Source organism: Vanellus vanellus (genome assembly GCF_965231255.1).
Source record: "Vanellus vanellus genome assembly, chromosome: 6".
Lineage (NCBI taxonomy): Eukaryota > Metazoa > Chordata > Aves > Charadriiformes > Charadriidae > Vanellus > Vanellus vanellus.
This window is the reverse complement of record NC_138911.1, coordinates 18,896,963-18,911,890: the sequence shown is the minus strand read 5'-3', so window position 1 is coordinate 18,911,890 and position 14,928 is coordinate 18,896,963. Positions and strand designations below refer to the sequence as shown.

Genomic DNA, 14,928 nt, shown 5'->3' with positions numbered 1-14,928 from the left:
ATATTTCTACCTGTAAAGGATTTATTATTCTATAGTCATCACCTTAATATTATTTTACCTTTCCCCCAAGTAGGGCATCTATATTTAGTCTTGACTAAGTATTTTGCCACAAACTACTGCCTCCGGATTTTCCCAGCAAAACTAAATTTGTCCAGGACATTAACATTTAAATACTTGCAAAATACATTCCATAGTGCAAAAGCACAACTGTTAATAAAGAAAAAAAGTTTAGTTTTACTGAAGAAGAGATCAATAGGAACCATTGATTACAATATAAAGATTCTCTTCTTCACTAAAACAATAACATGGATTCCTGCTAAGTGTAGCAGGAACTATTGTATTCAAACACGAGTTAAAAATAAAAGATAGATTGAGTGTCCATAGACATCTCAAATTCAAGAAGCATTTATACTACATTTGAGCTATGTGGATTTGGTCTGCACTCAATGTAAAAGAGGAATAACATCAGGAAAAGACATAGAAACAGCTCAAAATAAGCAATCCCATTAATTCACAATGGGATAAGCATTAAGGAGAAGAATAATTGCTATCAATTCCAATTGCTTCTGATTTTTTTCTACACTACTACAAGACATACTAATACACATCTATCTTTCCTCTGAGTCTTGGTTAAAAGAAAATGCCATTGGATGCAACAGAAAATAAGCCACTTAGTGCCTTAAGGTACTTCTCTTACATGTTAGAGGGCAAGAATTTCAAAGTATTACCAATGCTGCTCTCAATATTTTCTGTCAAAGGAACATGCTCCACAGATCAGATCACAGCACTTAAAAACTAATTCACATTTTGCTTATAAAAACTCAATGACATCTTACTCCTTCAACTTTTAAAAGAAATTCTGAAATCCAAATTGATTGCAACAATGCGTCTCTATGAAATTTCCACCTTTACGGATCAGGATTTTAATACCACATATATCCACATTCTAATAAGAAACAAAATGTATAATAAAATACTCAATTATACCCAGAATTATCAACATAATTATTTTGGTGATGGGATTTTCTACTCAAAATTGCTTATGTGACACCATAATATATATCTATATTGGACAAGGCAAACACCTATTGCTTGTCACCTTTGTTCAGAAAAAGATATCAAAATTTTGGAGAGTCTCAAAACAAAACCTCACGTAAAATCAGAGACAACATGACTTACGTAGTTAAATGACAGTATTAGGACAAGAAGAGAGAAGTAATCATAACTACAGCCTGCCCATTTCAAGATTTCCAATCATCAGAGTAGTGATTATTAGGGAAATTAGGAGAAGAAATCTAAATAATCCTAGCTTGGTGCTTGATCTAATTTTGGAGGACCTGACATACTTCCAAGCGTGGCAAGTAATCATGGACATTAATTTTAGGTGTACTTGGCTAGCTAAGGAATCACAAATTTGGTTTTGATCAGGGTTCAAGTTATTAAGTCTGTGAGACCAAACTGTTCATTAACACCTCTCACTTGGAAAAGGTATCATTTAGCAGCTATAGTTTAGATTTCATAAACAGGTTTGTTCTCAAAAGATCAGAAAATGTGAAAACACACCAACACCATAAATCCTGAAAATAGTCAGAAAAGTCTACATTCTAGCATAATATTTACTCATAAGAGACACAATGAATTCCAGTTCTGTTTCATCTGAAAAACTAAAAAGCAATCTGAAGTTTTAAATTACCTGCTAAATAAGCATCATCACAAACTAGAAAACACAGGTATAAGAACAAGACTGGCAACAGTATAGCAGTACGCTTTACTCTCCTACCTGCATGAAAAAACCTGCAATATTTTCTTGCCTGTTCAAACAGAAAGAGAGAACTGTTCTCTGCAGCAATAAAGAGAAAATGTTTCCCGATCCTTTAGCACCATTTAGTGGCTATTCACTTGTAATGCAGTCGAACTCTATCTTCCACTCTACAGAGAATTAAGGAAGGTTGGCATGTACCATATCAGCACCCTCACCTGCGAATGGCAGCCTAATATTGCATCATGTATTCATTCATTTAAAAACATTCAAATGTCTGAAGTCGTTAAGACAAGGAAGAAAAGCATACACCACAAAGTTAAGAACACATAAAAAAAAAAAAAACACCACCAACATAAAGCCAAAGTTGTACAAGATAAGATCATCATATGCCTTTGCATTTGTCACGCTTAAATAAATTTTAAGTAACAAAATACTGCCAAGGGATTATACAGGAATACCTGGGTAATTCTAAAATAAGACATCTGGAAGAATAACATTCTAAGCTCTGAGATGTAGTTCCTTTAAAACATTTAAGAAAGACTAGGCAGTTATGATATCCAAACATCTGTAAGATTATAGCCATGTTGAAGAAGGTTCTCACTAAAATCTTATTTCAGCCCAGAAAGAGGATTTCACCAAGCTAAGTATCAACAAGGTGTTTAGCACCACAGACAATTAAAATCTCTCTCAGAAAGAAATGCTGTTCCATTTCAGAGACAGAAATATCTGCATAATTTTATCTCTCCACAAATCAGGACTGCAATCGGGCCTACTGTTCAGCTTTAGCCAAACCACTTACTTTTTTACCAATTCCTTCCATCCCTCTATCTCTGCAACCTTCTCCAAACAGAAAGTAAAGGATTACTAGAAGTGAAGTTACTTTTAAACAAACTCTGAAGATTTTTCAGGTACTTATATTATTTTAAGCTTTTTTGATTAAGGCCTCTTCCATATTGACAGAATTCTATATGGGTGCAATCACAGCATCAACGCTCAAACACCAAGCCTTTAGGGATAGCAACTACCTGATTCACCACAGATTCAACCCGAACAGCAGCCGTTGTCTTTTCATGAAACTATCAAGACAAAATAAATAACTTCCCCACTTAACACTTTTATTCCAACAACAGAACCATCATCACAATCCATTGTATAAGGAATCTATTCTGGAAGACCACACAGATAAGGCATTTTAAGGAATTAAACTAATGATATAATATTACTGTCATGAGATAACAACAGACAGTGATGCAGTTTTTCAGATTAGCAGTTTAATAATTCACTTCTCTGGTCTTTCATCATGGCTGCATAGGCACACAAAAACCGTAGCTGTTTTTAAGAAGTAAAACACGGCAGTTTAAATTGATTGTTTAAGAAAATCTTACTTCATCTGCTGAGCAACATTGTATCGTCAATTACTACCAGATCCTTCCAGACAGGAGGAACAGATAGGAACAGCACATCGATCGAGAGCTGATGTTATACCGCAGTTATACACCATACAGTAGAATATCCTGGTATGGGCCAAGATTACTCCAGGGCAAAACTAGGCAATAACACATTCCCAATAAGCTATCAACACTACCTCCCAGAAGACTGTTAAATCGGTTTTAAGACTGCCCAGCTCCCCACCCACTCCCAACACACACGCCTACATACTACCATTGAACGCGTATTTCAGCACGTTTCACGTTCCAGCTTTCAGGTGGCGATTTCAGAGACATCTACCTGAATCTGCCCAGCTCAACCACGAAAACATAAAGGTCTACTCTGCTTTAAAAAGAAAGAAGTTTAGCTTTGGTTTAGTTTAAGCCGTTCGCTCCTTTGGAAGGCCCTTAGACAAAGAACGGGCAGAATAGCCTCTTCAAGCCCTACACGCAGATAGGAGGAACTTTCCCCTCCCCTTTCCCAAAGCCTCTTCGCAAGGCGGAGAACCAGGAAAAGCAGCAGACTTTCCTTCCCCCGCCCCCTCCCCCCGACCGCAGCAGTCTGGGGAAGGTCTTTCCTCTCCCCTCTGCCACGGGCCGCGAGCCGGGGAAGGGAAGGAGACAAGGGTGAGTCACCCTCCCACCGAGGCCCACTGGCAGGAGCCGGGCCGAGGGGGAGAGGAACAGAAGCCGAAGCCCAGAAGGGTCCAAGCCGGGCCCCACCAGCCCAACAGGAAACAACCTTCAGAGGCCCCCGCGGCTCAAGCTCACCCAGCAGCACTCACCGGGCCCCGCTGAGTAGTGACAGTGGTCGCCATGGCGCCTCCCTCGGGCCCAGACCCTTCCTTCCGCCCCGCCAGGCCGCCGCCGCCGCCGCTACCGTTACGGCTCCAACGGCCGCCACTAACCGTCACTCAGCGTGAGCCTCCCCAGTCAGCTGACCCTGGCCCCGCCCCCGGCGCCGGAGCCTGCCTGCAGCGACGCATTCTTCCCCCGCCCCTTCTGGCGGTTTCTAAAGCGGAGCCGTGCGCATGAGCCGAGGGGAACGCAGCGCTTCCCTTCTCGCACATGCGCCGATCGACCGACTGTCCGCCGATCGGCGCATGCGCTGTTCTGCTCTGCGGAGGCCGCCGCAGTCGCTAGGGGGCGCCGCGGCACCGAGGAGGAGCCGGAGCGGGTATGAGGCCCCGGGGCCGCCATCTTGGTGGCGGAAGCGCCTTTACTCGCCGCTCTGAGGGTAGCTGCAGCTTCCCACAGTTTGCGTGCTTTTCGTGAGGCTGCGTGGAGCGCTCGCCGCTGTCCGTGGGTGCGAATGTGTGTAAGGAAGGGAGGTTTTGCCTGGCGGGGTCTGCCCTCTGGACAGCTGGCCCGGTGTTAGTGGTTTTCCAAAGCAGACGCAGTGACCTCCTTCAGCTTGCTGAGCAATTGCAGCCCTTTCCAGCAGAACAAAAGCGGCTTTAGTATTCATCCGAGTGCTGCTTTGGGAGATGAAATCTGATAATTTCAAAGCCTATTTAAATAACATAACTGTTTCCTGTTGTTAGGATCTGCTGCACGAATTTAGCCCTTAATTAAAATTCTAGCGCAGATTTCGGCAGCTGGAAATAGAACAGTGCAATTAGGAACGCTCCAAATATAGCACCAGCTTTTTTTTTTCACACTACCCTAACATCTACTTGGAGTGGGAACAGCCTCATCTTTTTACTTGTGTCTTGATACTCAGAAAAATGAGTACTACAGGATATAATTGATTGGGAGCCATTGAACAAATATAGCTGGTGCCAGCTGTAAGTCAACCAGCCAGCTGAAGAGAAAGGCTGTAATGTTCCCTCTTACCCCTATATACGGTTCCTCTGCTGAAAGAAGAATTCAGGTCAACCTACAAAACCATTAAGTAAATCATCACGATAGTGCACTATATGAAGGGGCAGTGCAATTTAAAATTAAGCTAAGTGATTAAGAACATTCAGGATCTTAAAATGTCAGATATGTGCCCTGCCTGTGCAAAGCTTGTGTACCGATACAGTTAGATTAGTTTATAACAAATGCTATACAGATGTAGCCTCTTTCAGGAAACTTCGTTTCGTGACGCTGTATATACACGCAACCGAGTATCAATGACTAAATGATAGGAGTTTCGTGAGCCAACATGGTTAGAACAGTAAGTAAATCCTATAGAGGTAAGGGAAGAAGATCAGTGCTTATCTCTGTAGTTGCAATCTTGACATCAGGAGGGCAGGTTGGAGGGAAAAGACTGTTAACAAGCCTCATTGCTATTCTTTGCCTATAACCACATAAGCTAGGAAATTAGTTTTAGATAAGTCATTGGCAGTTACAGTTTTACTTACCATGGATTTAATTCTAAGACCTGGTCTACTCACAACAATTTCAAAGAGATTAGACATGAGAAAGTATTATTGTCTCTATAAAATTTATATCAGCAGGAAAAAATAGTAATATTAACTCAGAGATTCTTGAGATTTGTTTCCCTCATACAGACATATGAATATGCATATGGGTGAACATTGTCACTTCCTGACAGCACCACCATTTTCTAACGGCATCTTTTATTTTCCTGTTTTCTTATTATTCCCAGGAAATCCACATAGAATCTAGTCACTTATTTTTAGTCACCATTTTTAATCTATGCAGTAAAGGATCTGTTGTTAAACAAGCCCCCACTCTCCCTAGGGTAAATTCTTATTCGAAGGTGTCCTGGAAACTCTACAAAAATACCGGCTTTGCCATCTGGTGGACATCCTCAAGAACAACAAGTAGCCTTCGACCTGCAGAGGCAGGTTTTTGTTTCCCCAAGTGCGAGATCACCTCAAATAGGGAGCACTGATGCAAAAACATTAGGCGAGGCATTTGATGTCAATGTAGTAATTAAAGTGGGAATGTATACCATGGGAAAGGTGAGAGAACAAAATTCATAAAACCCTGTTATTTGCAACATATGGGCATCATTTTAAAAAGGTTGAAAAGTAATTAAAGAAGCTACAATGACAATAAATTGCATTTATCTTGTAATAAAAAATTAGGCATCAGTTTTTTCTGTATCATTCTTTCATTCTGATTCCCAGTCTCTTCTCTGTTCTTCTCAGTTCTTCATCTGTCCCTTCCAGAATCTCTTCTACCCAAATCTGCCCCTTTTTTCCATTGCCCCATCTGTTCTTTCCTAAATGCTTCTACCCCTTTTGCTTCTCCTCTCCATCCTCTCTTTTGCTTTGAAACTCTCCTGCATTTTTCTGTTTAACTTTGCTTCGTACAGATTTGCTGTAAGCTCCATATTCCCTGAAATTTCACCTGGAGCTTTCTGTTCACATTTTTTATAGCCTCATCTCCTTGCTCCCAGCTACTGGCTGGGTAGGAGGCAGTGCATGTTTCTGAACTCTCCTTGCTTCTTCCTCGATACCAGGCCAAATGCCAAAGATGATTATTACCCTTGCTGAAACCTTTGCCTAGTGGGGTCACTAAATACGGTTTCTTTTCTGTAACCAGTTGCCTATTTTTATGAAATTTCTAAGAGCTTAATATCTCTGAGGACATTAAGTAAAAATTGATTGGAATTCGACAGCAGGTTGGAGATGCGGTTGCTTGAAAATTACCAAATAGGCATTGCTCCCTAGGCTGGCTCTAGAGTCTGAAAGCGTAGATACCACCTATGCTTTTCTTCATAAAAACAGAAACTAATGTCTCATGAGGGAGAGTAGGGGAGAAGGAGAGTAATGTACATGGTGCTATCCTCAGTGAAGCAGAATTCCTGCCAAATTAATTTTGTGCTTGTTCACAAAACCAGAAGCGACACTTCAAAGGTTGAAGAGAGTCTGATACTATGAGGGGAGGGAGGGAGGGAGGGAACATGAAGCTTAATGGGATAGCACCTAACTTTTGGTAGGTGTTTATTTAGCACTCAGCTTTGGGGTCTAACTCTAAAACAGAAACCTGTTAGGTCTACAAAAATGTAAACAGAAGTAATTAGTGTGGTGAGAGGACTACATTTGTACCTCTTTAATAGTGCCCTTTTAGGAAGGTCAAGCCTCCCAGTTTATTTAGCTATGATACATAATAGAATCCTTAAGTTAGGAAGTGAACTTCAAACTGTTTTTTAGCTGATCTCCTTCCCAGGGAAAACTCACAAGTGAATTGGGTGGTTACATTTTATGGTATTTTTTTTCTATCAATAATGAGTACCTGTCAAGATACTACAGGAGTTCCCACAATCATTTAAACCCCATTTGTTTATTGTCGAGTACAAAGATAGTGAAGTCACAGGAATGTGTTTTAAAATGCACTCTTAGCTGAACTAAATCTGGTGCATAAAAGCAGAGTAACAGATCACGGCTGTGGTTTGCTTAGTTCAGAGATATTAATCTGGCCCCGCAGAGATTGAAGAAGGATCTCACAGTGAACTAGCAAAACGGGTTTTGGGTTAAGTTTTTTGTAGGTGTTACAAGCATACAAGAATATTGTGGGATGGCTATGCATCACTTAGACCACTGGCTTGGGTGTCAGGCAAGATCAGCCCTTTTCACCATGTCCCCACAGGTCTTTAGATGCCACACAAAGGTGCAATTCTGTTGCATGGGAAAAAGCATCTTTTACAAAATGCAGAGCCCAATTCCACCATCATTTCTTATGCAGTCTCCCAAAGCTCACTTGAAGTTAATAGCAGGCAACGGTGACAGTGGAAATGGCCAAAGGGATCCACTGCTCTGTGGATCCAGCCCATACCAGAGTAGAAGTGCAGAAAAAGGCAAGGAATGTTGCAGGCTTCAGGCTACAGCAAAGCCCTTGGAGTCCTAGTGTGCTGAACATAGCTTCTCAGGATGTACATGGCCTTACACAGGCACTGGACACAGCACCAAACACACAACAGAGTGCAATGCTAATCTTTTGTTCATGGTACCAACTCAAGCTTGGTGAGGTAGAAGAGAGCTGAAACAATAACACGTAAATCCCAGATGGCATTCAGACTGGCTGTAACACACAATAATTTCCACTTCAATAGCATGCAAGGTACTCACAGTGCACTGCAAACTTTAAATAATCCTCACAATCCAGTTGGGATGCAAAAGAATTATATCCCTCATCACGACGGAAAGATAGCTCCAGCATGAAACATGGCAACTCCGTAACAGCACACAACAACATTACCCAGGAATTTCAGCTAGGATGCACACTGCACTGAAACCACAAGGGAATTCAATTGGATAGACTGAAGAGAGAAAGAACTGAATGCAAACTGAAGCTCAAAATCAGTGTTGCATCCCTCCCGACACCAGGCCATGAAACAGAGACGTTAAACAGCAGGCAACTTACCACCATCGCAACTACCGCATAATTTCATACCCCAGCTTTATAGCTACTGATTGAGCTAGATGAGTATTGGCAAAAGTGTTGTTTGAGCAATTGCGGGGGATTCTAGCAGAAAAGCCGAGAGCACTGCCGAGCAGCTAATAAGTGGCTGTTCTTCAGTCACGCTGCACTCAGAATAGCTTTCCAACAGAGGAAAAGCAAATTCTATTGGCTTCAACACCTGGTTGAGCAACTTAATAAGGACAAAATTGAAAGTTAGAGCTGAATCATTATTTATTTTATAACTACATCTTCATCACACAGTCCACTCCAAAATGGGAGTTATTTCATTTCAAATCAAGCTTGTGCCAGGTTTTTCTATAGGCTCATTCAGCACAGAGGTGAGGAGAAGGTTCTTTGAAAACTATTTCAGACAGCAGCTGCTTCAGAGGAGGAGAGCAATCTACAATCATAGGAAGACTTTTTTCCCTTTTCTCCAGTTCTGCCATGCTTTTCCCGAATTGTATTTCTTAAGTGTATTTTTAATGCACCAGGAAAACTGTAGCAGTGCAAAAACTGTATTTAGTATTATTTGGGTACCATGTCGATTTCCAGACAGCACTTCCAAAACAGATGAGCAAACAGGTAAGAGAGCAAAATGTCTCGGTCCTCCCCACAATAGACACCAAAACCAGCTTGTTCTTCTCATTGAAATTACCTTTTCTGTAGTTCAAAACTGCTATTACCTCTTAATTTTCTTTTCTCTGAAGTTCAGCTGTTCAGATGGATGTCAGTTTGAAGTTAACCCAATTCCTTCAGCCTCTCCTTATAAGTATACTTTTATGAAGCCTGATAATTTTTGTTGTCTTCCTCTGTTCTTTTGCCAATAGGACCATACCTTCCTTGTAGTATCTAAAATTGGACACAGCATCCCAGCTGGGGCACAGACAGCTCCAAGGAGAGCTGAAGAATTAATAAATGTTTTGTAGATTATAATGCTGGCTATAAATTGCAGTAAGGGATTGCCTTTTTTACAGCAGCATAACATTGTTTACTCCTGTTCAGCCTATGAGGTATGTTAACATCCAAATCTTTTTCTGCCATGTTGTTACTTAGCTCATCCTTCACTACCTTATCTTTTTGCAGTTCATTGTTCTTGCCTAAGTGTGGTGACCTGTTTGTTTTTATTGAGCTGCATCCTCTCAGCTCCTCCTGAAGTTGTTCTACAAATGCATACCTGTTATTGTTGATTGGCAAAAATACCTGCCCACAGTCATTGTGAATAAATCAACATGCTTGTTTATTTTAAAAGAGAGAGGTCTAGCAAATGAAATCTTCACATCTTTTTTATTGAATCAGATTATTCTTTTTTATTGAATCAGATTATTCTCTTTTTTTCTAGATTATTTTTCAAATAGGAGAACTCCCTGCTGCCTCATTTTTAAAAAGACAGAATTCAGAAGTCGTCATTTGAAATAAAGACTAAGGTAACTTAGATTTTGGCATTCTAGTCTCACAGAAGGAGGAAATGCAGCGTTCTCAGTTGTGATATCCATATTTGTAACTAGTACCATACCAGTCTGTGAACAGATATTGTAGGAATCCTGTTCATGTGCTGTACAATTTTCCATGTATCCCTTCCCTTCCCTTCCCTTCCCTTCCCTTCCCTTCCCTTCCCTTCCCTTCCCTTCCCTTCCCTTCCCTTCCCTTCCCTTCCCTTCCCTTCCCTTCCCTTCCCTTCCCTTCCCTTCCCTTCCCTTCCCTTCCCTTCCCTTCCCTTCCCTTCCCTTCCCTTCCCTTCCCTTCCCTTCCCTTCCCTTCCCTTCCCTTCCCTTCCCTTCCCTTCCCTTCCCTTCCCTTCCCTTCCCCTTTCTTTTGCTTTTTTGTTTTGCTTTTTTTCTTTTTTCTCAGAAAAGAAATTAAATATGTAGAAAGAGGAAGGAACTGGTTTTGTTCGCTCACCAAACTTCCCCACACCAAAATATAAATTAAGGTCAGAAGGAGAGAAACAATGAAGAATAAGGGTGAAATGATACAGGAAGAGGTGACAACTTCCTTCAAGAAGTTAAGGATATTATTTTAGAGTGATGCTAACAAGTCCAAATTTTTTTCAGATTTCTTCCAAAAACTTCATACTCAATTTGTTCATACATTTCCCATTTGATCTAATATTTTGTGTAGGCACAAGTATGCAAATGTGAATCTCTGCTCAACATAACAAACATTTCCTGCTGGTTCAGGTACAATTCCCCACGTTCATAGTAATGGGCAGAAATTCTTTCTCTCCCACTCGATCCCCATGCAAGCAAACATTGCTCTGCTGCTTACTCAAGTTAGTTATAGAAGTCTTTGCTTATATGCAGCAAAACAGTTTTTCTCCTTTGTAATTTACCTAATTTGTTGCTCCTCCTTGATAACAAGAGATACACACAAACATGACAACCAGATATACATGCAAATCAATATGCTATCTCTCTCCTCTCTGTAAAATACTGCTTTTTTTTTTTTTTACAAAATAAGCACCATTTTTGTTTTTTTGCGTGTAAAAGGATTGAGGGAAGGAGGAATTCTGCGAGTTACATGTCCTACTTTCTCCCACTGGGTACTTCAATTTTATAGATATTAGTTTTTGTAATTAGCAGTGAATATTATGAGGACTGTACAATAGCAGTGGCTTTCAATAATGATATTTAGCAGGTTCTTTCTCTGGCTGGCTCTCCCTCTGTGTCTTTATATTTGGCGCCTAAGTGCCTGCAAGGAAATCATTATTTTCTGTTAGATGTTTAATCACAAACCTTGCAAGGAAATTTGCTGTTTTCCAAACAGTGCAGAACTAACTTCATTACCACATTGACACGCTAGATACACTTATCAGCTCTAAAGTCCCATCTTCTTAAAGTCCCTAGCCTATATTCCCTTTGGAAAAGATTATTTTCAAATAATGCAATAGCCTGTTTTTTACTGTTTCCATCTTTCCTCCAGAGGCTTTCTCGCTGAATGTGACAGGTTATGGGGAACAGGGTAAGTTGCACAGAAATACACTTGGTGCCTGCAGTGAAAGGATTCTGCCTCTGGTTTCTTTGTGGGCAGATCCTCAGCCTCCTTTGAAGTCAGCACCTTTTTACGAGTGTCTGGAGCTCTGTCCAGGGAGGGACAGCAGTTTTGCTTCTCTGCAGGGCCGCCTTACCTCAGCCTCAGGGAAGTCAATAGGAGCTGCAGGAGTGTAGCACCTCTGAAAATGCAGCACATTTGGCAATTTTTTAGCAGGTTTCTTCCAACAACCTGAAAGTTGTAAGGGCACTAGAGACAGTGCTGAGGAAAAGCAATTAGATACTGAGTGAGCTGTAGCTTCAGAGTTCTCAAACATCTGGACTGGATGAGTCTACACCTGTAGCTAAATATTTCAAGCATTTCCTAACTCCTACTTCTGTTCACTGATCATTAGGCGTCACCATATAAGGTGTCACCTTAGTGTTCAGTCACACAAGTATCTGATCGAAGAAGAAAATTAATTTTCTCCTTACAAGGGAGACTCCTAATGAGGTATTGGTCATGTGTTTAAAGCTAATTGCTTTAAACACAAAGGCAATATTCATCTTGTTAGACTCGCTGAAGATCTAAGTTCAGTTTCCATAGGCTCTGTGATCTCAATATCATGATCTCACCACACTGCCTCTCCACTCCCAAACAAGGGGATATTAACACACCTCTTGTGTGTCACAATTCTGCATACTCAATGGCAGCATCTTTGTGTCAATAAACATGCATAGACTGTTTAGCACAAAAGGTCATTTTGGTCAAGGTCTTCAGCACTTACTGCAATATGTAATATATATACTGTAATTTACAGGAAGAAATTACAAACGCAATATTTAGAGAGTGTACTTCATTCCTTTCTATTTTCTGACAGACTAGAGAAAGACTTTGAAAAATGGAAGTGTGTTTTAAGATACAGGACATGCAGGTGGTGTAATCACTAGTGACACAAGGGAGCTGTCAACAGGCTCCTTCATTTCAATCAGCAGGCTAAGTTTCCCCTGTGGCCAAAGGATGTGTACAGCACACCACAGGGCTGGATACCAAGCTGCACGTACAGCACAGCACAAGCCTGCACCTTCTCAGGTTAACTTTTCTGTAGATTGATAACTTGTTAACATACAATGTTCTCTAGTTAGGATAACTGCAGAGGTATCTCTGTGTATGAATCCTCATGAGACCTCATGTACACCTCAAGTTGTCTGCAAGAATGCACTTGGAAAGAATGAATGCCAGAAAAAGTAATGAATGTCAAGGCTGACATCACTCCGATCTTCAAAAAAGGCAAGAAGGAGGACCCAGGGAACTACAGACCGGTTAGTCTCACCTCTGTCCCTGGGAAGGTAATGGAGCGACTCATTCTGGATGTCATCTCCAAACACGTTGAGGAACAGGAAGTTATTGGAAGTGGTCAACATGGATTTACCAATCTGATAGCTTTCTATGATGTTATAACTGGTTGGCTGGATGAGGGGAGAGTCGTAGATGTCACCTACCTTGACTTTAGCAAGGCTTTTGACACTGTCTCCCATAACATCCTCATTAGGAAGCTGAGGAATTATGGGCTAGATGAGGTGACAGCGAGGTGGATTGAGAGTTAGCTGCGGGACAGAACTCAGAGGGTTGTGATCAGCGGCACAGTCTAGTTGGAGGCCTGTAACCAGTGGTGTCCCCCAGGGGTCAATACTCAGTCCAATTTTGTTTAATATACTCATTAATGACCTGGATGAGGGGACAGAGTGTATCCTCAGCAAGTTTGCTGATGATACCAAACTGGGTGGGGTGGCTGACACCCCAGAGGGCCGTGCTGCCATCCAGCGTGACCTGGACAGGCTGGAGAGCTGGGCAGAGAAGAACCTAATGAGGTTCAACAAAAGCAAGTGCAAGGTCCTGCATCTGGGGAGGAAGAATGTAAAGCACCAGTATAGGTTAGGGGCGGACCTGTTGGAAAGTAGCTCTGAGGAGAAGGATCTGTGGGTCCTAGTAGACAGTAGATTATCCACAACCCAGAAATGTGCCCTTGTTGCCAAAAAGGCCAATGGAAACCTGGGCTGCATAGGGAAGAGTGTGGCCAGTAGGTCGAAGGAGGTCATTCTCCCCCTCTACTCTGCACTGGTGAGGCCACAACTGGAATACTGTGTCCAGTTTTGGGCTCCCCAGTTGAAGAGGGACAGGGAACTGCTGGAGCGAGTCCAGCGAAGGGCAACTAAGATGATTAAGGGCTTGGAGCATCTGCCTTATGAGGAAAGGCTGAGAGAGCTGGGACTCTTTAGCCTGGAGAAGAGAAGGCTGAGGGGAGACCTTATTATGGCGTACAAGTATCTAAAGGGTGGGTTGAAGGAGGATGGAGCCAGGCTCTTTTCAATGGTTCCCAGTGACAGGACGAGGGGTAATGGGCACAAGTTAGAACACAGGAAGTTCCGTTCAAATACACGGAAAAACTTCTTTACGGTGAGGGTGACAGAGCACTGGCACAGGCTGCCCAGGGAGGTTGTGGAGTCCCCTTCTCTGGAGATTTTCAAGACTCGCTTGGATGCAGTCCTGAGTAATGTGCTCTCGGCAATCCTGCTTTAGCAGGGGAGTTGGACTAGATGATCTCTAGAGGTCCCTTCCAACTCTGAAAACTCCATGATTCCGTGAATTGAATCAAAGAGGGAAAATGAAATAAGGCAGGCTAGTTTTCATCATCTTTGCGTGTAAAGTTTTCAAATTAAGAAAACTGCTGTTTAAAAGCAATGAATTGCTGCTGTGTGGTTGTAATAAACTGTAAACAAAGCAAAAGTTTGTATAACACATAAATGTAACATATCTGTATAACACATATGCTCACATACCTGTTTCAAGTGACTTCTTGCTCAGCTTCCCTTCTGCTGCTTATAGCATTGTGCAGCACTTCCTGGCACATATGCCATCTTCAACAGAAAGGTGTTGTCACTTGACTGTAATTGTGCAGGTTTTACCTGCAGGAATTCAGCCGTACAGTTATATTCAGAACACGAAAAATGTGTGAATTAAAAATATGACTTTGCTCTTTTTTTGTGATAACCAAGCACATGCTTTTCTTTTTTGGTTTTGTTTTTCTAAAATAAAGATGGGAAAGACAGAAACATCATAGGATTATCTGAGCCTTCTATACATCATTCATAAAGACTGCAAATTGTAGAAAGGACAGTGCTGCATATGTGATTTTTTGCCTCATTCTGGTTCTTTATCCCTGGTTTAACAGAAGAACCTTATTTTTGTATGACCTGTAAATACTGCTATTGAAAGAGTTTATCAAAGACAGAGACATGATTTCTCTCTGTGCAGAATTCACTACGTATTTATGTTACGTGAAGTAACAATCTTGTACTGTAAATACATTTGCAAGCTATAATGCTGCTGTTGCCTTCTACAGAAGCCTCT

General features: G+C 41.5%; 1 protein-coding gene across 1 annotated transcript in view; it reads right to left on the bottom strand.

The window, feature by feature from the left end:
• TOLLIP (toll interacting protein) overlaps nt 1-4,103 on the bottom strand; it is a 29,833-nt gene extending 25,730 nt beyond the window's left edge. Inside the window, exon 1 of the mRNA XM_082484912.1 lies at nt 3,975-4,103. Within this exon, the coding sequence (XP_082341038.1) occupies nt 3,975-4,007 (33 nt within the window). The 5' untranslated portion in view covers nt 4,008-4,103. The remainder of the gene's footprint in view (nt 1-3,974) is intronic.
• Nucleotides 4,104-14,928: the final 10,825 nt, after the last annotated feature.